We start from the raw sequence: 24,200 nt of genomic DNA, 5'->3' as shown, positions 1-24,200 counted from the left end.
GAGGACTGGGTGTCCTTAGCTCAAGGGGAATAAGATGAAGACATGGTCTTCTGAGTTGAATCTCAGCCTCCCTAACCAGACGTACAGTTGTCACAGCAACTGGAACTGGTCCAACAAATCATTGTCTTCAACGAGTCAGTGGTTCTATCATTCCCATCTCTTTATTTACAATTGGTCCTTGTGAAGTCATTGTTTGTTTGCATTATCTTTTGTCTTCACTGAGTGACTGCTTGTTCTGATTGGCTTAGTACTATCTTCCTACCTGATCCATACTTCCTAGCTACCATTAGTTGTTGTGCTTTCACTTCATTGAATACTTGACTATGGTTTGCTTAGTGCAGTCTACCTTCCACTGCATGGTAATAGGTTTATTTCTATCGTTTGTCTTCGAAACTCCCATGTTTTCAAGACTTTCTTAAAAATCACCTATTCACCCCCCCCTCTAGTCGATCACTAGCACTTTCATATGCAACTCATCTTCTTCCATACCACGTCTAGCACAGAGGGTAATGGTGTGTTTAGAATAATTACCTTCTCTTTTACCTGTAGGCAGAGCTCTTCTAATCAGCCTCCAAGCAAATGTTTGAATTCTTGGTGCAACATCTTTTGCTTTCCAGATCTGTTTGAGCAATTCTTTGGTGTTGTTAGGTAGATCTTTAGGTCGTGGTTCACCCTCCTCCTGTATTACTTGTAGACACAGTTTATATGCACTTTTGCTAGTGAATTTCCCTGTCGGTGCTAGCTTCCAGCACAATGGATCTCTATCTTCCACTTGTATAATTGGAACTTGTTTTATAGCATCAGCTGTATCATGATCAAACAGAGTGTCAATGAGATCATTATTCCACCCTTTATGATTAGGAAGCCAAAGGTCCTTGACCAAAGAAGGGTAGATGAAATCATTGTTCTGAATAACAAGATGGTCATAAATATGTTCCCAGGAATGGAACCAAGGAGAGCTCCAAAGAGAGATGCTACCTTTCGTGATCTGGAAAAATGAATTCTTGATTAGCATAGTTTTGACTTTTAGAATTGAGGCCAAAAGGCAGATTTGGGAATTGCTGGATTAGCTCTCCAAAATGATGAATCATGAAAATATTTTGATTGCAAGACTTTAGAAAGATGACTATTGGGATTTTCTGGTGTTCTCTAGGTTGCTGCAAGGATCAGACTTATGTTGGTAGTTTGCATATTCTTTATGCCCAGACCTCCTTCATTCTTGGAAGAACAAATATCTTTCCAAGCTCCAAGGTAGAGGGTTCTCTCATTGGTTTCCTCTCTAACACCTATCCACCAGAAGTTTCTAATGATAGCAGTGAGTTTGGCTAAGAATTTCTTGGGAAAGAGAATGTTTGACATGTGATAGATTGGAAATGAGGCAAATACAGAGTTTATAAGAGTGAGTCTGCCTGCATGAGAGAGTTTGAAGGCTTTATAGGCAGGAAGTTTTGCTTTGAATTTATCAATAATAAAGTTATAGGCAGAGGATCTGTCTTTCGCTGGAAGGATGGGAGGATGACCATGCATGAAGTTTTTATTAATGGGTGGAACATGGAACATGTTCTTAATGGCATGCTGGATGTTGGGGTCAACGTCTTTACTAAAAGGGATTTCGGATTTGTTCCAATTTGGAGTTTGGCCGGATCTAACACAAAATGATTGGATCAGTTGATTCATGACATTAGCCTCATGAATATTAGCATGGCCACAAACAAGTAGATCATCTGCAAACATTAGGCAATGTATAGGGGGGAAATTTTGTCCGAGAGATATACCAGTCGAGTAGTTGGATGCCATTCCTTCCTGTAAGGAGACATACAATTCATTTATTGCAAGGACAAAGATATATGAAGAGAGGGGGCAACCTTGCCTTATGCCTCTGCCACTTTTGAATCTAGCATATGATTGGCCATTAATTATAATAGAAAACACAGGGGTAGTGATGCAGGCATGAATAAGATTGATGAAATGACCATGCAGCCCTTTATGAATTAAAGCATTGATGATGAACTTCCATTCTAAGAGATCAAAAGCTTTAGCAAGATCAATTTTGAGCATGAAAGTAGGAGTATTCCAGGACTTGAGAGCAAAGGAGTGAGTGATTTCTTGAGCTATGATAATATTATTGCTAATTCTCCTCCCCTCAATAAAATCTTGTTGAGAAGGATGTATATAGTCTGGTAGGTGAGGCTTAAGCCTATTAGCCAAAGACTTTGCAATGATTTTGTAAACAACATTACAAAGACTAATAGGTCTAAAGTCTGTAGGGATATTACAAACAAGCTTTTTGGGGATCAAGGCAATATTTGTATTATTGATATGTTTAGGCATCACTCCAGAAAGATAGAATTGTCTTACTAGATTAGTGATGGCATCTCCTATCCAGTCCCAAGCTGCGAGATAAAATGCCACATTCAATCCATCTGGGCCAGGTGATGCATCTGCTCTCATTTCCTTCAATATGCTCCAAATTTCTTGTTTATCTGGTATGGTGCTTGTGAAGTTGCCTTGATCAGCCCCTGGTATAGTCTCCAAGTACGGCCTCCTATGATCTGCATTGTTAGTCCCAAAAAGATCTTTGAAGTAATCAACAAAGGTTTGAGCAACTTTTTCAGGGTTGAAGTGAGTAATATTATTGTTATCCTTGATTGGGACTATTTGATTCTTCCTTCTCCGTTTGAGGACATAATTGTGAAAGAAACTTGTGTTTCTATCCCCCTTTGTCGCCCAATGTTTTTTAGCTTGCTGGCTGTAAAAAAGAGTGAGCTTGGTTAGATTTTCTTCAAATTTGCCAACCAAATAAGCTTTTCTAAATTTTGGTCTTGCTCGTGTATGGGATTCATTTGGATGTTTTTGATTTGCTCTTCCAAAGAATTGAGCTCCTGATGAATAGGTTTTTTCTTTTTACACCATTTTTGAGAGACCCTGCAAGGTGATTAGTTCTAGCATAGAAAGGACAATGAGCAGTGCTACTCCAAGAAGCTTTAGTATAAGCATGAAAATTCTTTTCCATAAGCCACCAATTTTCAAATTTGAAACTTTGTAAAGGCTTTTTAAATTTACCATCCGTGGATATGAGAAGGGAGCATGATCGCTAATAGTGATAGGTAGATTGTAAACATTAGTAATCGGAACAAGGCACACCATTCAGCATTGACCAAGCATATATCAAGGCGCTCAAAAATAGGCATAGAAGTATAGCGTTTGTTAGTCCAAGTGTAAGCATGGCCACTATATCCCAAATCAAAGAAACCATAATTTTTGACAATGTTACGGAAAGCACTGATACGATTAGTATTAACATGATGGGAGCTTTTGTCCATATCATACAACAAGTCATTCATGTCTCCCATAAAAACTATTGGCTTGTTGACATTATCATACACAAAAGAAGCCACAAGATCCCAAATTTGACTAATCTGCTTATGGTAAGGATCCCCATAAACACAAACCAACGCAACTTCCTCTCTGGAAGCTACATTGACTACTGAAGCAAGGATAACAAGGAAAGCAAAGCTGGCCTATCCAACTCTGGATAAGATTTGCTCTCATAGTCTTCACTCGAAGACATAGGATTTTGGTTAAGCATCACTTCAGTCATTCTGACTGGTTCTCTTGGACCCCACTTAATAGTACGGTGGTTCCTACGACTCAACAAAGAAGAAAAAGAACAACAAAACAACTAAGTCTTCGCGCTCCATAGTCTTCACGCGATGTCTTCTCTTGTCATAGTCTTCAAAGTGAATGTCTTCGCATACCACCTTTGACTTTAATGTCTTCATACATTTTTAGGGCTCATCTCTGGTAGGAAAACCGAATCAATGAGGGACTTCTACCTGTGTTATCCTGCAATTCTCACAAACACATTAGTCCCTCAACCAGGTTTGTTGTCAATACTCCAAAACCAACTAGGGGTGGCACTAGATGCACTTACAATCTCCCCCTTTTTGGTGATTGATGACAAACGAGTTGAAGTTTTCAACGGGAATAAAATATGTGAAATTGTAATGGATAGGGTATTGTCTTCATAAGTTGCAAAGGCTCCCCCTAAAGATGTGCATATAAGTACTTTGCTCTTGGAATGCAAATGCACATGGCAGGTTGTACTTGTGGAGATCCTCTTCAACCTATGATGAAAATTCATCATGCATGATATGATGTAACGAAGATAATGACATGCATAATGAAAAATGGACGTCTGCAAAATGACCTAAGTGCGGAATTTATCATCACACATGCGGAATTTATCATCACATCACAGAATAGCAAATAAGTAGCAGACGACCATCGAGTTTAAGTGTTACAACTCAAAGAACCAAATGTATTGAAAAGCAAGAGTTGTAAGCACTTGGCAAAAGTAGTAAAAGGTAAAGCAACCACCCACATGGACCCGCTTGAAGACTATCAACTCATATGCTTCTACCCCTTTTGTCAGTAAGGACAAAAAAGGTTTGAAGACATAGAGCGCCTACTCGTTCCCATAAGGTGCAGGCGAGGCAGCAGGGTCGTCGTTGAGGTCCAGTGGTGCAGAAGAACTTGGTGCAGTGTCGACACGCGCTGAAGTTGGAGGAGGTGAAGTTGCATCATCTTGGTCATCAATGAATCTGGCATTCACTGTCGCAGCTGAGGACGAATAGTCAGAGTCTTCAAGTGAGAGAGTCCGACGCAAGTGAGCATTCTTGGGAGGAGTTGAGTCAAACTTGAATCGTCCGGTGAAGCCACCGTCTTGCAGATCAGCTTCAGTACTAAGTAATGCCAAACTCTTCCACGACCTCTGACAGGTTTCATGAGTGACAAAGGCATTCTTGGTGGCAAGATTGCGAATGCGGTTGACATCCACCAAGAGGCTTTGCATGTGATGCTTAAGCCAGTTGTGATGTTTGTCATGTTTCTGGTGTAGCGCGACGAGAAGCTCTCGATCATTTAGGACACGAGATCGCCTTCGAGGCCTTTGCGCAATGGTGCTACCAGTGGCGTCAGTTTGAGCGCGAGGGGCACGTGTGTTGCCAGCAAGGGGATAAACACGAGAAACTCCTGGAACTCCTTCAATAGGCTGGGTGAAGCTTTGGTGATCAACATTGTGAAGATAAATGGGATCCTTAGCAGGCTCTGGGTAAATGGCTTCAACTGACAGATCAACCTCTGGCAAGAAGACAAGATGATTGCGCGCATACGGCTGACAGTTGATTGCAGAGTGAAGCTTGATAAGGCGCATTACCCATGGAGCATAAAACTTTAGACCAAAAATGTCAGAGCCAGATGCAGCCAATTGTCTGATGAAGAAGTCTTGAGCATTGAAGCTGATGCCATTGAAGGTATAGAAAACCAAAGTCTTCATTGCTCCTTCAAGCTTCACTGCAGATGAATGTCCTTTGACAAGCCATAGAGTCTTTCTGATGATATGGTAAATGGTGCGAGGCAGATACTCTAGGTCTTCAACAAAGAATTCAGACGGGTATTCAGCGTCGTGAGGCAAAGGCTTCATCATGCTCAGCATTTGACTCATGTTGGGTTCTGGCTTCTGAAAAATGCTTTCCGAGGCATTCTGGTGTTGTTGACAACCTGGTTTATAGTATTCACCAGGAGTGGGCAGGCCTGTGAGCTCAATGATATCAAGAGCTTTGGCTTTATGATGGACATTGCCTGTCATCCACTCAAGGACCCAAGTCTTTGGATCCCTGTTGTAGCCTCGAATGTGAAGAGTTGCATAGAACTATAGCAGAAGCTCTTCATTCCAGTGTTCCTTATCTGTGATAAACTGTAGCAGTCCAGCATCTCTGAAGCAATCCAACACTTCTTCAAGGCAGGGCAGGCTAGCTATAGCTTCAGAGTCGAGGCGCATATGTGGAAATATGCGCCCTTGATTGTATAAGATGCAGGAATAGTAGCTGCGCTGCTAATAGCTCCCGAACCGATCTGATGAAATGCGAGGTTTGGTAAAAGGGTTCTTGGCGCTGTTGAAGAAGGTGTTACGTGCCACGAAGCCATTCACATTGAAGACCCCAGGTGAAGTTGCATTGCCTGGGAATCGTGGAAGTCTTGGCTTGGGCTTCTGGACGGAAGGTCTGTGCTCGACATGATAGTCAAATTGGGGACCCGCAGTAGGTGGAGGAACCAGAATGGGCCATCGAACCATAACAGGCTGACCACGATCAAATGCCAGCTCAATGGTGTGAGGTCTTGGAGGGAGAACATGAGCATTGGCATTGTCGTTGACATGGGCTTCAGGGGCCACATTGGCTTCAGGTGCTTGCACCTTAGGTGCTTCAGTAGTGGCTTCGGGCGCTGCAGTGGCTTCAGGCGCTTGTACTTCTGGCACCGTAGTAGCTTCAGGCGCCACATTAGCTTCAGCCATGACAACGTCATTGGTTTCAGTGGTGATGTTGGTGGCCGCTTCAGGATTGTTAACCTCCACTTCAGAAGCTAGAGGGTCAGACACGTTCTCCTCGAGAACAACATCTTGATGGGACGGGGATGTAGCAACTCTTTCTGCTTCAACTCTTGGTTCTTCTTCTTCATCAGCTGATGCAGCCGGAATATCTTCAGCCATTTTGGCTTCAGACTCAGACACGTGCATAATGGGAGTGACTTGGGGCCTTGGTCCTTTGTGAAGCCTGCGTAATGCTGGCGACGCTTGCGGAGATGGAGTGTGTTGGGCCTCAAAGTCATCGTCATCTTGCACTGGTGAGGTGGCTTGCGGTTGGGGAGAACTTGGGGTGTCTTGTCGTTGTGGGTGATCAGCCCACGATGCATCCTGAGTAGTTGGCGTCAGAGGACGACTAATGCTGATGAGTTCGTTGTGCGTGAGAACAAGCGATGATACCAATTGGTGCTCGATCTGAGGAAGGACTTCATCATCTTCAACATTGTCGTGAGGACCAATGTCTTCAGCTGCGGTGGGGTCAACAGCTGGATTGTCTTCAGCTTCAGGAGCCTCTGGGGAAGCAGGCTCATGAACTATTACTTGGTGTTCTTGATTTTTAGACACAGGACGAGCCACTGAGATTGGCTCGACCTCAAGGGGCTCTATGGGAGCAGCCCAATCTCTCTTCTTGGTTTTGTGTTTCTTAGTTGGAGGAGCATCATCAGTGGTGCCCTTGGTTTTGCACTTTCTGGCTTTAGCTTCAGCTGCCCTTGTTTTCTTCAATTCTGAAGCCACTGTGGGGACCTTAGGCTTCGAGCGTGTCATACTGGCTGGGAAGACAATTGGATGTACTTCCTGCCTTGGTGCTTCGGGTTCTGCCACAACTGGCTTCTTCTTCTTCTTCTGGGCCGCCATTCTGGGGTCGATGCCTGGTCGCCCCAAGGCCTTGCGCTTTTCAGCTTCATTGTATCCCTGAACACATTTAGCAGCAAGATCCTTCATGCGCTCACGAGAACCTTTGGCTTCTTCGCGTTTGGTTCGGAATGCTTCCTTAAGCTCATGCATCATGGTCTGGAAGTTCTGAATGTCTTCAACATTGAGCTGGGCCATATGCTTCTTGAACTAAGCCTTTTCATAATCTATCTTATGCTTCAGCTCAACAATCTTCTGAGCTAGAGCCAGCTCAGCAGCAATGGCTCCGTGGAAGGCGACGCTAAGGCCAATGGGAAGTTGAAGATCATCAAAGCTTACATTTGGGCTGTCAAATCACTCATCAATGAATGTGTTGATGATTTCAACATCAAAGAGAGGAAGGTCATTGAAGATTTCTGCCTCTTGCTTGCTCTTGATCAACTGCTCAAGAGCGTCATCGCCAAGATCGTCGTCGCTGGACAAATCAATGGTGTCATTCTCATTTCGCAGAACAACAGCAGGGGTCAGTGCTTGGCTGGTGGGTTGCATGGGCATCTTCACTTTGGAGGGCTTGGAGATGCGTGATAGATCTTCAGACTGCACACTGTGTTCAGGAGGTGCAGTGGACAGAGGCTTCTCCCGTGAAACCTTTGGTGCAGGGGCAGGCTTTGAAGCTTTAGGCTTCTTCATCTTTTTTGGCTTCGGTGGTGCAGGCGCTTCGTCAGATTCAGCGTCGTCTGCAGATTGATCCACAACTGCCTCTTGAACCATAATATGAGTGATGAAACTTTCCAGGTTGTAGAAGGGCCCAACAAGATTGGGTTTAGCCTCGCGTGAGCCATCGACACGAGGAGCAGAGGGACCTGGATTGAAGTCTAATCCCCGCGACTTCTTGTTTTCTTTGGCCAAGTTCCTGGCAACTGAAGGTTGCGCTTGAACAGATTGTCGTCACGACACCATAGCAATGACGATGGGTCTGCATCTGCAGGCTGTGGTCCACAGACCATGCAGGGATAGAAGCCTTGTTCAATGGCTTCAGCTCTGGACCTGGGTTGAAGATTTTTGTATAGGATGTCTCCCCATGGTCGCTTGATGGCATTCTTCTCAGCATACTCCTGGGTCACGAACCTGTACTTGAACCATTGTTCTGCCCAATATCTTTGAATCCATTGGATTCGAGTTTTCCGCTGATTGTAGTCTTCCGCCGGATCTGTCTTGTACAACTCATAGAGGTCAGGAGGCAGATCTCTTGAGGTGTTACCACGACGCTGTCTGCCACCCTTCCTTGTAGATTTTTCTGGTGCCATGAAGTTTAGACTAAAATGCTTCAAAACTGTCAAAGTCTTACGTCTACTGGTCAGACAAAAACTGGCTTCAGGAGAATTTATATGATGCTGTAAGAATTCTGCAAATGAATGCAGACTATGAGAACCAAGGGATTCTCCCACGGACATGTACCTGTGACAGCATTAAGGTACGAGGGAAGGGGAAGAGGTCATATGCATTCTCAAAAGATTTTGAAGATAAATCAGTTTAGAAGACATTGACCTCATAGTGCGAAGACATTCACTCATAGATAGAGAGTTGGTTCCAGATTTGTACGAATCCATGAATAAATACAAGTGAGGAATCTAACTACTTTGTGAAGCATAAGTGAACATACTAGGCATATTATGAGATGTAGTATGAAATAGATCCAACTTGTGTGAACAGAAACTGCTTGTGGTAGAAAAGGATGAATCTATCGGATCAAAAGAGACTGTAAAAAGGAGGTTTTATTTACCACACGAGGAACTGCTAGACGGAGTGGGAGAGGAGGCCAAGCAGTTCGATCTTCCGTGCCCTAACTTGGCGACGGAGGACACCTACGGCGACGACGGAGAAGACGACCGCGACCGGCGTGAGGACGGCGTCGGTGAGGTCGCGGCAGCTAAGCGCTTCGTCGCCAGTGTCGTCGAGGGCTAGCGGTGGCGCTAGGATTTGTGCGAGAGTGGAAGAAAGGATAATGACTGTGGTGAGGCGTGTATTTATAGGGACAAGGACGACATAGTGTTATTACACAGGTGCCCCTGGCGGTTCACATCTGAAGGACACGTGGCTATCATGCAACACATCGGAGGTTGTTCCACGTTCCCACGCACGCCTGGATTGTCGGGTGGTCGTTCCCACTTCTCCGGGTTTCAAGTGGAAGGATTTAGCATTGAAAACGGATTAATGTTTGTCTCTATGTCTTCTGCTAACAAGGACGCAGAGAAAACATTTTGACAGTGTCAATAGAATGCATATGATTTGGATAGATAGACTTAGGAAAGAAGCATAGAGTGGTTAGGGTCTGATCACATTCACTTAGTTCAAAAGATTCAGCAAGAAGCCATAGTTATAAGTGAATGCTCTAGAGGACAGAAACCAAATCAGTACGTTGCAGATAAACATGAGGTCATGTTAACATTGAAGACAAACAGAAGGCGAAGACTTTGCAAATGTAATGCCATGTGAGAAACACTTCTTAGGGAAGAATATGGTGGTGGCGTTACCCACCGTATAGGAAGTATTAGACCCAGACACGGCGCACAACTATCGTGGCGCTCTGAAGTCAAATTCCACGTTAATGTATTCACACTCAGAATGCAAGTCTTCATTGATTGAAGACATACGTTACTTCGTGTGTTGCACATCTAAGTCATCAACATGCACTAGTGTTAAAAAGTGTGCCTGATCACAGGACATTTGAGGATTCCAAGATATTTAGCTCACATCGTAACTTGCAAAACCTCTTCTCATCCAAGGGCTTTGTGAAGATATCTGCCAATTGCTCTTCAGTGTTGACGTGTATGATATCAATATCTTCCTTCATAACATGATCTCTGAGAAAGTAATGACGAATTTCAATGTGCTTTGTCTTCGAGTGCTGAACTGGGTTGTTAGCAATCTTGATGGCGCTCTCGTTGTTGCAGTAGAGTGGCACTTGCTTCAGATGAATGCCATAGTCTTTGAGTGTTTGCTTCATCCATAGAAGCTGAGCGCAGCAAGATCTAGCAGCAATGTATTCAGATTCAGCAGTGGAGAGAGATACACAATTCTGCTTCTTTAAAGACCAACATACAAGTGATCGTCCTAGAAAATGATATGTGCCTGATGTATACTTGCGATCCACCTTGTCACCAGCATAATCAGCATCCGAGAATCCAACTAGATCAAACTCCGAGCCCTTTGGATACCATAATCCTAGTGTTGGGGTATGAGCCAAATATCTAAGAATTCGCTTCACAGCTAAGTGATGTGATTCCTTTGGTGCTGCTTGGAACCAGGCACACATGCAAACACTAAGCATGATATCTGGCCTAGATGCACATAAATAAAGCAAAAAACCAATCATGGAGTGGTATACCTTTTGATCAAACTCTTTACCATTGTCGTCGGGACCCAGATGGTGTTTGGCTGGCATTGGCGTCGTGTAGCCTTTGCAGTCTTGCATTCCAAATTTCTTCAGGTAATCTTTGAGGTATTTCTCTTGAGATATGAAGATGCCGTTGCATTGCTGCCGTATTTGAAGACCAAGGAAGAACTTCAGCTCACCCATCATGGACATCTGATATTGCTCTTGCATCATATATCCAAACTCTTCACTATATTTCTGGTTAGTGCAGCCGAAGATAATGTCATCCACATATATTTGGCACACAAACAGTTCATCATCATATGTCTTCGTGAAGAGAGTGGGATCCAGGGAACCAGGTTTGAAGCCTTTGCTCTTCAGGAAGTCTTTGAGTGTGTCATACCAAGCTCGAGGGGCTTGTTTAAGGCCATACAGTGCCTTGTTGAGCTTGTAGACCATGTCAGGATGTTTTGGATCTTCAAAGCCAGGCGGTTGTGCAACATACACTTTTTCTTCAATCTTGCCATTGAGAAAAGCGCTCTTCACATCCATTTGATACAGAATAATGTTATGATGATTTGCATAGGCCAGCAGTATGCGTATAGCTTCAAGCCTAGCCACAGGAGCAGATGTTTCATCAAAGTCAATTCCTTCAACTTGAGTGTATCCTTGAGCAACGAGACGAGCTTTGTTTCTGTCAACTTGACCATGCTCATCTTGCTTGTTGCGATATATCCATTTAGTGCCTATTATATTGTGCTTACAAGGATCAGGACGCTTAACCAGTTCCCATACATTATTCAACTCAAACTGTTGAAGCTCTTCTTGCATAGCTTGAATCCAATCAGGTTCCATGAAGGCTTCATCAATTTTCTTGGGTTCAGATATTGAGACGAATGCGAAGTGCCCACAGAAATTTGCTAGCTGTGTTGCCCTAGAACGAGTGAGTGGACCTGGTGCATTGATGCTATCAATTATTCTCTCAATCTGTACTTCATTTGCAACACGAGGATGAACAGGACGAAGATTTTGCTCTTGCTGATCATTGTCATCGTTAGAAGGATTGTATTCATCGAGCATCGTCCGGGCCATCTCAATAAGTGTTCTGTTCTTGCGTTCCACGACGCCATTCTGCTGCGGCGTGTACGGAGCTGAGAATTCATGAGTGATGCCCAAAGTATCAAGGTAAGTGTCGAGGCCAGTGTTCTTGAATTCAGTGCCATTGTCACTTGTGATGTACTTGATCTTGACGCCATAGTTGTTCACGGCTCGATTGGCGAAGCGTCTGAAGACATCCTGCACTTCAGTCTTGTAGAGGATTATATGCACCCAAGTATATCTTGAATAATCATCAACAATGACAAAGCCATAGAGACAAGCAGTAGTAGTAAGAGTTGAGTAGTGAGTGGCACCGAAGAGGTCCATGTGGAGCAATTCGAAGGGTTGAGTCGTTGCCATGATTGTCTTTGAGGGATGCTTGGCCCTCATCATCTTTCCTGCTTCACAGGCACCGCATAAGTGATCCTTCTTGAACTTGACGCCCTCGATGCCTATGACATGCTTCTTCTTTGTAAGAGTGTGCAAGTTCCTCATGCTAGCATGCCCTAGCCTTCGATGCCAGAGCCAGCATTCTGAAGCTTTTGCTAGAAGACATACGGCCAACCGTGGTCCTGCTGAGAAATCTACCACGTACAAATCATTTTTCCGATACCCTTCAAAGACTAGAGACTTGTCAGATTCCATTAGAACAAGGCAACGATATTTTCCAAATATCACAATCATGTTTAAATCGCAAAGCATTGAGACAGACATTAAGTTGAAACCAAGGGATTCAACAAGCATTACTTTATCCATGTGTTGATCCCTCGAGATTGCAACTCTACCTAGACCCGATACCTTGCTTTTACCAGTATCAGCAAATGTCATGTGACTCTTGTCAGATGGACATAAAGTTGAGTCCATGAGAAGACTTCGTTTGCCAGTCATGTGATTAGTACACCCACTATCAATAATCCATTCTGAAGCAGCTGGTGTCATACCCTACAGTGCAGTTAGGGGGATAGGCTTCACGAAGAGAATTGTGAAGCATAAACATTTGACGAGCAAGTGGATTATGAAAGCTTAGATCGAGGTTAGGACTGATAGGGCAAGTAGCAAGCGACTCAGGAACAAAATACATAATAAGACTATTTGGGCATTTGATCTTGCGCCCTACAAGATGTTTAAGGTCCCCAGCAATAGCTTCAGATGAATTTGATTTTCGGCTGGAGACCCTTCCCTGCAAAAGAGAGTTAAGCTTTCTTAGCCACCCACATCTTAAAGGGTGGCTTCGAAGCAATGAGTCTAAGTGCAGCATCTGAGAACTTTGGCTTTGGAGCCCTAGCAAATAGTCTTGCAGGTGGACAATAGTACTCATAAGAATAAGCAGAGTAGTTCTTGGTCTTATGAACATGGCGGTTTGATGAAACGCGCTCATATTCATAGGCCTGAGTATGGTTTCCCTGCAAAACATTTGCGTTAGTGCGACTCAGGTGAGTCCTTTGTCTGTATGAAGCCTTTGGACCATATGAAGCCTGTGGTCTGGGGTTTGTCTTCTTCACTTGTGGTGTCATGACGACATTCACAGGAAGATTCTCCAACCACTTTTTCGGCACCCAGACTTTCTTCATAGGTGGCCCATTCCTGCAGTTAGTACCAATATACCTGGCAAACACTTCACCATTCTGATTCTTAAATAGTTTATAGTTTGCATCAAAGGATTCATCAATAACAATGGGATTAGCACAAGTGAAGCCAGACAGGGTGGATGGATCCACTGAAGGTTCATTTGCAGCAACCCATGTGGTTTTGGGGTACTGCTCAGGTTTCCAATAAGAGCCATCAGCATTCATTTTTCTTTCGAACCCAAGACCCTCTTTCCTAGGGTTTCGGTTCAGGATCTGCCTTTTGAGGACATCACATAGTTTCTGATGCCCTTTGAGACTTTTGTACATCCCTGTTTAAAGCAATGTCTTCAACCTAGCATTTTCATCAGCAATAGCAGTGGTATCCTCAGCAGAGGGGTTAGTTATCACATCAACAGTTGAAGATATTGCAATAGTAGCACCAGTAGAACATCCAGCAACAGAAGTAGCGTTGTCACGCTCAATGCATTTAAGACATGGTGGTTCAAATCCTTCCTGAGCGGAACTGATCTGTTTGGCGCGAAGTGACTCGTTTTCCTTTTGAAGATCTTCATGAGCCGCTCTCAATTTATCAAGATCTTGCTTCCTTTGAAGATAATCATAGGAAAGCTTTTCATGAGTTGTTGAGAGCGTTTCATGACGACTTTCAAGTTTCTCATACTTAACATGAAGATTTTTTATGTCTTCAATTAAGGACTGAGATCGAATCATTTCAGCATCTAACAGGTCATCGCTTTTGTCTAACAGTTTTTGAATATGTTCCATAGCTTTCTGTTGTTCAGTTGCAATTTTAGCAAGTGTTTTGTAGCTGGGTTTGGAACCACAATCAGAGTCATCTTCACTGGATGTTTGATAGTGAGTAGTGCGTGTGTTTACCTTGGCACCACGTGCCATGAAGCAGTAGGTGGGAGCAGAGTAGTCCTTGTCATTTGCATCGGCGTCGGTGATGAAGCCATTGTCTTCAGTGTTGAAGATGGACTTGGCAACATATGCTGTAGCCAAACTTGCAACGCCAGAATCAGACTAGTCCTCAGACTCCACCTTCGCCTCCTCAGAAGTGGACTCCTCCTCTGAATCCATTTCCTTGCCAACGAACGCACGAGCCTTGCCAGATGAGCTCTTCTTGTGTGATGAAGACTTTGAGGAAGACTTGGAAGAAGACTTTGAGTATTTCTTCTTCTTGTCGTCAGAATCATACTCCTTGCTCTTCTTCTTCTTGTTGTTATCATTGTCCCACTGTGGACACTCAGAGATGTAGTGGCCAGGTTTCTTGCACTTGTGGCATGTTCTCTTCTTGTAGTCATGAGCAGAAACTTCATCATTCCTTGAGCTTGATCGTGAAGACTTTCTGAAGCCTTTCTTCTTGGTGAATTTTTGGAACTTCTTCACAAGCATAGCAAGCTCCTTTCCAATGTCTCCAGGATCATCAGAACTGTTGTCAGATCCTTCTTCAGATGAGGAGACAACTTTTGCCTTCAGGGCACGAGTTCGCCCATAGTTGGGACCGTAGATGTCTCTTTTCTCAGAAAGCTGAAACTCATGTGTGTTGAGCCTCTCAAGTATGTCAGACGGATCGAGTGTCTTGAAGTCAGGACGTTCTTGAATCATCAAGGCTAGGGTGTCAAACGAGCTGTCAAGTGATCTCAGGAGTGTCTTGACGACTTCATGCTTGGTGATCTCAGTAGCGCCAAGGGCTTGAAGTTCATTTGTGATGTCAGTGAGTCGATCAAACGTGAGCTGAACATTCTCATTGTCGTTTCTCTTGAAGCGGTTGAAGAGGTTGCGAAGGACACTGATTATTTTATCTCTCTGGGTTGAGACGCCTTCGTTGACCTTGGAGAGCCAGTCCCAGACTAGCTTAGATGTTTCCAAAGCACTCACACGACCAGTCTGGGTGGGTGAATAGGCGATTTTTAAGAAAGTCTTCAAAACATGGGAGTTTCAAAGACAAACGATAGAAATAAACCTATTACCATGCAACGGAAGGTAGACTGCACTAAGCAAACCATAGTCAAGTATTCAATGAAGTGAAAGCACAACAACTAATGGCAGCTAGGCAATATGGATCATGTAGGAAGATAGTACGAAGCCAATTAGAACAAGCAGTCACTCAGTGAAGACAAAAGATAATGCAAACAAACAATGACTTCACAAGGACCAACTGTAAATAAAGAGATGTGAATGATAGAACCAGTGACTCGTTAAAGACAATGATTTGTTGGACCAGTTCCAGTTGCCGTGACAACTGTACGTCTGGTTAGGGAGGCTGAGATTCAACTCAGAAGACCGTGTCTTCACCTTACTCCCCTTGAGCTAAGGACACCCAGTCCTCACCCAATCACTCTAGTAAGTCTTCAAGGCAGACTTCCAAACCTTCACAGAGTTCGTTCACCGGTGATCCATAATGACTCTTGGATGCTCAAAACGCGACGCCTAACCGGCTGGAGGATTCGCAGTCCTCAAGTGTAATAAATCTTCAGATCACACAGACATGAATACTTAAGTGATGCCTAACACTCTTTGGCTCTGGGTGTTTAGGGCTTTATCCTCGCAAGGAATTCTCTCTCAAAGGCTTCGAGGTGGGTTGCTCTCAAACGACAAAAGCCGTACACTAACTCTGAGCAGCCAACCGTTTATGGTTGTAGGGGGTGGGCTATTTATAGCCACTGGGCAACCCGACCTGATTTGTCCGAAATGACCATGGGTCACTAAGGAACTGACACGTGTTCCAACGGTCAGATTTCAAACACACACGGCAACTTTACTTGGGCTACAAGCAAAGCTGACCTATCCAACTCTGGATAAGATTTGCTCTCATAGTCTTCACTCAAAGATATAGAATTTTGGTTAAGCATCACTTTAGTCATTTTGACTGGTTCTCTTGGACCCCACTTAACAGTCCGGTGGTTCCTATGACTCAACGAAGAAGAAAAAGAATGACGAAACAACTAAGTCTTCGTGCTCCATAGTCTTCACGCGATGTCTTCTCTTATCATAGTCTTCAAAGTGAATGTCTTCACATACCACCTTTGACTTTAATGTCTTCATACATTTTTAGGGCTCATCTCTGGTAGGAAAACCGAATCAATGAGGGACTTCTACCTGTGTTATCCTGCAATTCTCACAAACACATTAGTCCGTCAACCAGGTTTGTCGTCAATACTCCAAAACCAACTAGGGGTGGCACTAGATGCACTTACAGCATATCTTATTTGAATGCCCCTTTGCTAGAGCAGCATGGTTTGCTAGACCTTGGTTCATTAGAACTGATTTGTTAATTCAAAACTCTAAGTCAATAACCGCCATAATTTTAAGTCTAGCCAACTCAGACCACCCTAATGCCACCTTAACCAATATTTTTACATTCATGTGGTGTCTATGGAAGTCCAGGAATGATAAACTTTTTCAAAGAAAAGATGTTTTGCCTTCTCAGATATTTTTTTCTGCTCAGGCTATCTCAAGAAGCTTGGCATTGGAATCAGATATAAATGAGCGGGGACAATTAACCATACAAAGTCACAACAGTAACTCTCAAGTTGAAGACAAATTTGCACAAGGAAATACAATTGATGCATTCAGCCTTTCAAGTCCAGTCAAAATATTCACAGATGCAACCTGGAAGGAGCAATGTCATGGAGTTGAAACAAGGAGTAATAGAACAGGTATTGGAGTCTTTATGCAGGTACAACATGGAGATCAAACAATGAAAGCTACAATTTCAGCAACGGCTGCACCAACACAATCAGCAATCCAAGCAGAAGCTCAAGGAATAAATCTAGCAGCAATCATTATGGATAGGTTGAACATTAAGGAAGCAGTCATACTAACAAACAACCGTATTCTAGCTAAAGCGGCAGCAGCAAGATCTCCAATGTTTCAACCAGGACACTGGCGGATTAGAAGTACTCTTGCAGATTTTTGTAGCACCATTGCTACCAAGCAAGTCCAGGTGTTCCATGTACCTAGAACTCAAAACTGTGAGGCTCATAATGCAGCTACCATAGCTGAATCTCAAGATTTGTGTACTGAATTGAGTTCTAGGATTAGATGTTGTGATGAAGTACATCAAAAGTGGTATTGTCCCCTGATTCAGGTTATTGCAGATGTTAGTGATAGGGGATATGTCATTACAAATGTAAACTGTAGCTGACAGAAATTTGAGCGCCTTGAGCGTCTATGTCTTGTTCAAAAAAAAGGAGATCCTTATAGGATTATAGGGTTGACTGGGTGTGGCGGTCGGCGAATAAATTCGCACATGTCTTAACTAGGGAAGGTTGCAGGAATAAACTTCGTAAAACGTGGTTCCAGGTACCTCCTGATTTTGGCAAGAAAGTTTTTGATCTATTCACCAGCTGTCAAGGTAGTACAAAGAGTACCAAAAGTAAAATTTGCATTCAGGTTTGTAGAACACCTAGTGACGACTACAAGCACTGTAGTAAGTCTGAAGGCGCCCCGCCGTCATCGCTCCTCATTGATTGAAACCGAGCAAGCATTGTTGTAATAGACAGTGGGAAAGTCGTCGTGCTAAGGCCTTATAGAACCAGTGCACCAGAACAACAACTGTCGCCGATAAAGAGAAGCGTAAATGAGAAGGATCCAACCTGCAAACACACATATGCCGATGAACGAAGACCAGATCCAAGCAGATCCACCGAACACAAACGTCGACCGGATCCCACGAGATCCACCGAAGACACACATGCACACGCCCTTCGACGAGGCTAGAAACTCCACTGGGACGGGGGCTAGGCGGGGAGAACTTTATTCCATCTTTAAAAAATCATCGCTGCCTCGTCTTCCAGAGCATGACACAAACTCTAACAAGATTAAAAAAACACCTAAAAACATAGCCCTTCCGCTGATAAGGGCCGAGATCCGCCGTGTTTCCATGTGTTTCCATGGTCCTAGGATCATAGGAGTGAGGCGGACTGGCAGCGTTCCTGCGAGAGGCAGTGAAAGCCCCAGGTGTACGCCTTGGGTCGCAGGACCGAAGGGGTACGGCATGGACAATCTTTATGGTTCCGCGTACCTTCTTTTTATTTATGAGGGGAGGTTCCACATACCACTTTTTTAACACAGTACAGACGCAAGCGCTCATATATATAATCATACACTCATCCTTATGAATGCACACACACCCTATCTCTATGAGCACCTCCGAGAGACTGAACCGACCATGAACATTTTAATAAAACTATAATAAATTCTGCTCAAATTAATGGTCGCGAAGAATGATAAGTTTCTTTCATGCATAATGATTTACTATATATATTTGGATACTGAAGTTTTATTTAGACCCCTGTGCACTTGAACAGAGGGAGTACGATTGTCTATCGCCGTCCTCGTCCGCGCACCTCACCTCGGCCACGTCGCCCTGTCCCTGATCCACGCCCCTGGCCTCGTCGTGAGGAACCACCAATTCCGTCGTCAAGCACCGCCCGTCTTGCAGCCGGGGGCCGACGCGGGCGCCTAGGCCCTACGTGCAGTTTCTGCTTGATGTACCCGCCATCTTCCCCGGTCCCGGCCTTCCTGCCTCTCAGCAGCTTCGCGGCCATCTCGATAGCGGCATCGGCATCGTCGGTCATAAGCAGCCTCTCTGCGACCTCCGCCGGTGCCACCTCCACCTCCCGCAGCAGCGCCTCGACCTCGGGGTAGAGCGGGTGGTCTTGGATGCCGTGGTAGTTGGCCGCGAGCTCCCTGAAGGCGACGAAGCCGCAGTAGCCCATGTGGACGTGCATGTCCATCCGGCCAGGCCGGAGCAGCGCCGGGTCTAGCCTGTCCTTGTGGTTGGTGGTGAAGATGAGGATCCGCTCATGGCCGCTGCTGGACCAAAGGCCGTCCACCATGTTGAGCAGCCCCGACAGAGTGACCTGGCAAGGCAACGCACAGCTTAGTTGGTAGGAGTAGGTGACAACCGATTTGGAAACCACAGGAAATGAAGCGGCAACTGCTCTTGTTGGACAAACAAGAGTAGCACGGCAACGATTATAGAGTTGTTGCCTATACAGTGACCCAGATCAGTGACTTGCTGGTACTTGAAGCAAACTAAATCAGTGCTGTCGTTTTCGTGTTTGGTGAGGGTGCGATCAGGGCCGGTCCTGAGATTTCGGGGGCCCGGGGCGAAGTCAAGACTTGGGGCCCTTTTAATATTGGTTATCAGTTTTCATGGAAAATCACATGGGGGGTGTGGCATAGGGTTTTTTATAGATAGCGAATTGGAGACATACCTTCTCTAGTTTGCGCGATCTGTTCTCGGTGATGCATGGCAGAGTGGGCCTAGCAATGGGGCGTCTCCGTCTAGGGTGCACATGACATCAAGCGGTAGTGACACCATCAAAAGTAGGGCGCACAAGAGATCAATCTCAAGGGTGAACTGTGCTAGGAAGGCAATGTTGCTGCATGGTGGTGCTGTGTGACAAATAGTTCAGACATGGACGATTGCTTAACAGTATGAACATTAGTGCTGCACATATGTAAATTGGTTCACGAAATGCCATGTCAAAGGAACTATTCAGATTTAGTACTCTACAAAAAAACAAGATTTAGAACTCAAGGTTTAGGCGATGAAAGATTTTCAACAGTTGCATCAATTTATTTTGTTTTGTAGTATAGGACTCAATTTGTATCTTGGACCACGATTACCTTAATCTTTACAAGAAAATGTTGATGAGCTGAAAGTGCAGATCAAGAAACCTTATCATTTTATGTCCAGGAGTCTAATTAATAAAATCCAAAATTGCCAATGGGTATACAACACGGTTCTTCACTAGAAAATATTCTGTGAATCCGGATGGTGCTTTTCTTGTTTTTCATTATTAGTACATGGGAACAAAGGTTTTCCTTTGAATCAATTGTATATGACAACAAAGTAGTCAGAAGAATACATGCTAGGTAAAGAAAGAACAACCACAGATATTTGACAAACCGAGATTGATTTTGTTCAGGATCCATCGAGCAGAACTTCTGGGAGAGAACTGGCGCGGTGTTACTTTTGATTGCTAGATCTTGTGTTCTTGGAGAGTAAGGAGTAGCCGGCGTATTGGAGAAGAACTAGAAAACCTAGATACATAATTTGGAAAACTGGGGAGAGAAAGATCGAGCGTTTGTTTTCTGTGCGAGAAACCTCGGCGGCTATACGATGCATCAGATCGCTAACCTAGACGCTTTCCTTTTCCCGAGTTAACCAGGCCGATGGACATGAAAATAGTACTGGTCAGGTAAGAATAGTCTAAAGGACTAAAGCAGTTTGTTCGTCGTCCATTGCAACTTGCAACATGAGTTGGATTAGTACTACTAAAACTAACCTTGTGATTCTTGGAAACAGGGTTGCCCCCGTCGGAGCTTCCCGTCGCTTCCCTCCGTGGCGCCGTCGCCAGGGCGCAATCGACATCTTCGACCAACAATATGGACCTGTTCTTCATCCGAATCAGCAGTTTCCTCAGCTCGGTGTTGGACCTGACGCTGCCGACGTCGAGATCATACACGTCGAAATGGAGGTGGTTGGAGATCGCGGCGACCAAGCTGGACTTGCCGGTGCCGGGCAGGCCGTGGATCAGGTAGCCCCTCTTCCACGCCCTCCCCGTCTGCCGGTAGTACTCCTTCCGGGTCAAGAACCTGTCCAGGTCGTCTACCACGGCCTGCCGCAGCGCGTCGTCCATGGCCACCGTCGCGAACGTCGAGGCGTTGCGGAGCCTCACGGTCCGCCACTTGCCCCACTCGTTGCTGTACAGCTTGGTCTGCCTCTGCTCCTGGGACATGGCCTCCACGCGGGCCATGACGGCCGGCAGGTAGGAGCCGAGCACCATGTCCTTGTGCTCCGCGTCGAAGCTGAGCTTGAACACCTCGCGCGCGTCCTCCGTGGTCCGCCGCCTGCCGGCGCCCCCATCGTGCTTCCTGCTTAGGCGCCACGTGACCTTTGCCCCGTCGAACACGTCGACGACCGCCGTGCCGGGGCGGAGGGCGAGCAGGACGTGCTCCGCACCGGCCCCGCGCGGCAGGCTGGCCTTCATCAGCGGCACGGACGGTGCCGCGGCGAGGAGCGTGGAAACGTACGCCTTGGCCGCCAAGAAGACGCGGTTGTGCAGGGCGCCGTCGAACTCCTCGATGAGCACGGCGTGGCGCCGGGCGGAGGCTGGCGGCAGGAGGAGCAGAGCGCCGAGGGCCGTGCCTGGGAGGACGTCGGCGAGCACCCGGCGCAGCAGCATGGCCGCGCCCAGCACGGAAGTTGCCGTCGTGACGGCGCTCTTGTACCGTTCCAGCGCTCTGCTGTTGGGGGATGTCATGGCCATGGCCGGCTCCAACTAACGCTGTAGCAGTGGGGGTTTGCTTAAGGTCTCGATCTTCTAATCAGGTGCTTGAGTTGGTTCTGTGGAGCAACTGAGGAGAGCCTTTAATTGGAGCCGTAAAAAAAATGCAAGGTCGGTTGCAACGGGGATTGATGATTGACCATTCGCTGTGTGTGATTGGTGTTTGCAACTTCACAAAGGAGATTAGTAGGTTCCACGTGGAGACCAGGGATGCGACCCGTTAACCTAGTGAGTGGTTTCTTCGAAACTTCAATCGACCGCCCCACACCGAGGGCGTCAAAAGTGACCCCCAATCAAAGTCTTTGCAGGGCCACCAATTGAGCACGTCCTCGTGGTGTTTTTTCGCGCACATACGACTTCCAAGGCGACTATGTTAGCGCATTTTTTAACAGTTTTCGCTAAAGCACATCGAGACGTGACATAAGGCTGGTTATAGTGGGGAGTAACTTAGACTAATATCATGCATATGACACTAGTCTAAGTTACTACCTTTATAGTGCAAAGTAACATAATAGTTGTGTCATAAATTGCTCTATTTATTTGCTCATAGACTCAACATTTGTTGAAAAGCGTTATGTGATGGTAACATAATATGTTACTTCAAACACCTCTCTTCTCATTAACTAGGTGCCACATAAGCAAACTTGTTTTGGGATGCGTTATGTTACTAGATAAGTTACTCCCACTATGACTAACCTAAGTATTGCATATCTAGGTCTTATATTATTGATCTGACATTGAGACTCGTGTGAATATTATTTTTATCTTTTTTTCTTTCTTTATGCTTGATTCACTCACTTAGATGTCTTTTTTTTAATGGGAAAACTTTCGATCTATTCAAAGTCAGTTATGGCAATACAACGAAACACTAAAAATTATAAAAATTATATGCAGATACATAGACCACCTAGGGACGACTATAAACACTGAAGCGAGTCAAAGGCGCGCCACTATCATCGCCCCTTCCTCGTTGGAGACGCGCAAAACTTGTTGTAATAGATAGTCGAGAAGTCGTCGTGCTAATGCCCCATACTATCAATGCACCAGAACAGCAACCACCGCCGATGAAGAGTACTCCCTCCATTCATATATATATGACCTAATGCGTTTTTTGAGATTACCTTTGACTGTTGATAAGATTAATAATATATGAGACATATGTATTGTGAAAATTATATCATGGGAGCTTCTTTCATGTACGCATTTGACAGTATGCTCTCTGTAACTTGCATGTTATATTTTATTGCTCTAGTATGTGATCAAAGTTAGCCTCAAAAAACACATTATGCCCTATAAAGATGGATGGAGGGAGTAACGTACTCCATCCATCCGGTGAATAGTGTACATATAGAAATTTTAGGACAAATTATGAAGTGGAGTAAAAAATGCATTGGGAAAATGATGTAGGGTGGAAACCCTAGGGCCAATCTTTCACAATTTGAAGAGGATCCCGCGAAGAACATGAGGGGAAACACGAGGGGAACGAGAGGATACACTCAAATCAATAAGGAACAATCACACATGTGCTAGATCCGTGAACACACAGGGAGATACACGATCCAAAGTCAACAAAGGACGATACAAACGTAACTAGTTCATCTCCGTCAGGAGGCCTTGAATCCACGAGGGATCTTCCCGTGAGGGGTCTTGAATCCAAGAGTGGATCTTCTTCGTAGAGGCCGCGGTCTCTCGATCGAGAAGAACCACAAGGATGAGCAAAGCTCTGTCTCTAAAATGAGCTAAACCTATGCTAACCCTAACTAGGAGGAGGTGGAGGAGTATATATAGTCTAGGGCCACAAAGGGGTAAGTGAGGGGCGAAAGGGGTACATGGGCCTCAACCCCAATCTCTATGTGCAAACAGGCGTCGGACGTCCAACAGCTGTCGGTCGTCTGGTCGTCCGGAAGTCTTCGGACTTCCGACGTTTTCTCTCTGGTCGGTTGGCGTCGGATATCCGGACGCTATCAGTTGTCCGGTGGCTGACGAGTGTCAGACGTCCGGCATATGGCGGTCGTCCGGGCGCTGTATGGTGCTTCTGTTATAGTCGATCTGGCTGGTGAAGACTCCAGGCGTCGGACGTCCGGTAGTGTTCGGTCGTCCGGTGGCTGTCGGACGTCCGAGAGCTGTAGCTTCTTGGCAGCTCCTTCTCTTGCTCTGATTCCTTGCCTTCTCGTCCAATGCTCCTAGCTGCTTCATGGTCTTCCTCTTGGTTCCTGATCATGCATACCACATATATTTGAGGCAGTAGCCATGTGTCACATGTGGAAAGTGACGATTTAGAGAGGAGCGAGTTAACCCTGTGTCCAATGGCGTGTACTTGAGGTCTCATCTTATGTCCTCTTGGAGCTTGGAGAGTAGACTAGTGTACATGGAGATGATCGTGGGATGCTCCGCATAATCTCCCCCCCCCCCCATTGGGAAAGATCCGACCTCAGATCGTGATCCTCATCACCATGGAAACGGTTGTCGTGGACGGACGTGTAGTTGGACGGAGTTGAAGACATGGCGCAATCCAAGTACTCCAAGGTGTCATCGGAGTGGTATACATGCAAGAAGAG

At 45.2% G+C, this 24,200-nt stretch overlaps 1 protein-coding gene across 1 annotated transcript; it reads right to left on the bottom strand.

The window, feature by feature from the left end:
- Positions 1–18,325: 18,325 nt before the first annotated feature.
- LOC119268479 (AAA-ATPase At3g50940-like) lies at positions 18,326–21,747 on the bottom strand. Its single transcript, XM_037550130.1, has 2 exons — positions 20,641–21,747; positions 18,326–19,206 (listed from the first exon to the last, which is right to left on the bottom strand). The coding sequence occupies exons 1-2, from the start codon at positions 21,622–21,624 to the stop codon at positions 18,667–18,669; spliced, it is 1,524 nt and encodes a 507-aa protein (XP_037406027.1). The 5' UTR covers positions 21,625–21,747; the 3' UTR covers positions 18,326–18,666.
- Between the last annotated feature and the right edge of the window lie 2,453 nt (positions 21,748–24,200).

The sequence above is a fragment of the Triticum dicoccoides genome, chromosome 3A, assembly GCF_002162155.2.
Source record: "Triticum dicoccoides isolate Atlit2015 ecotype Zavitan chromosome 3A, WEW_v2.0, whole genome shotgun sequence".
In the NCBI taxonomy this organism is placed as follows: domain Eukaryota; kingdom Viridiplantae; phylum Streptophyta; class Magnoliopsida; order Poales; family Poaceae; genus Triticum; species Triticum dicoccoides.
This window is presented reverse-complemented; position numbering and strand designations above follow the sequence as displayed.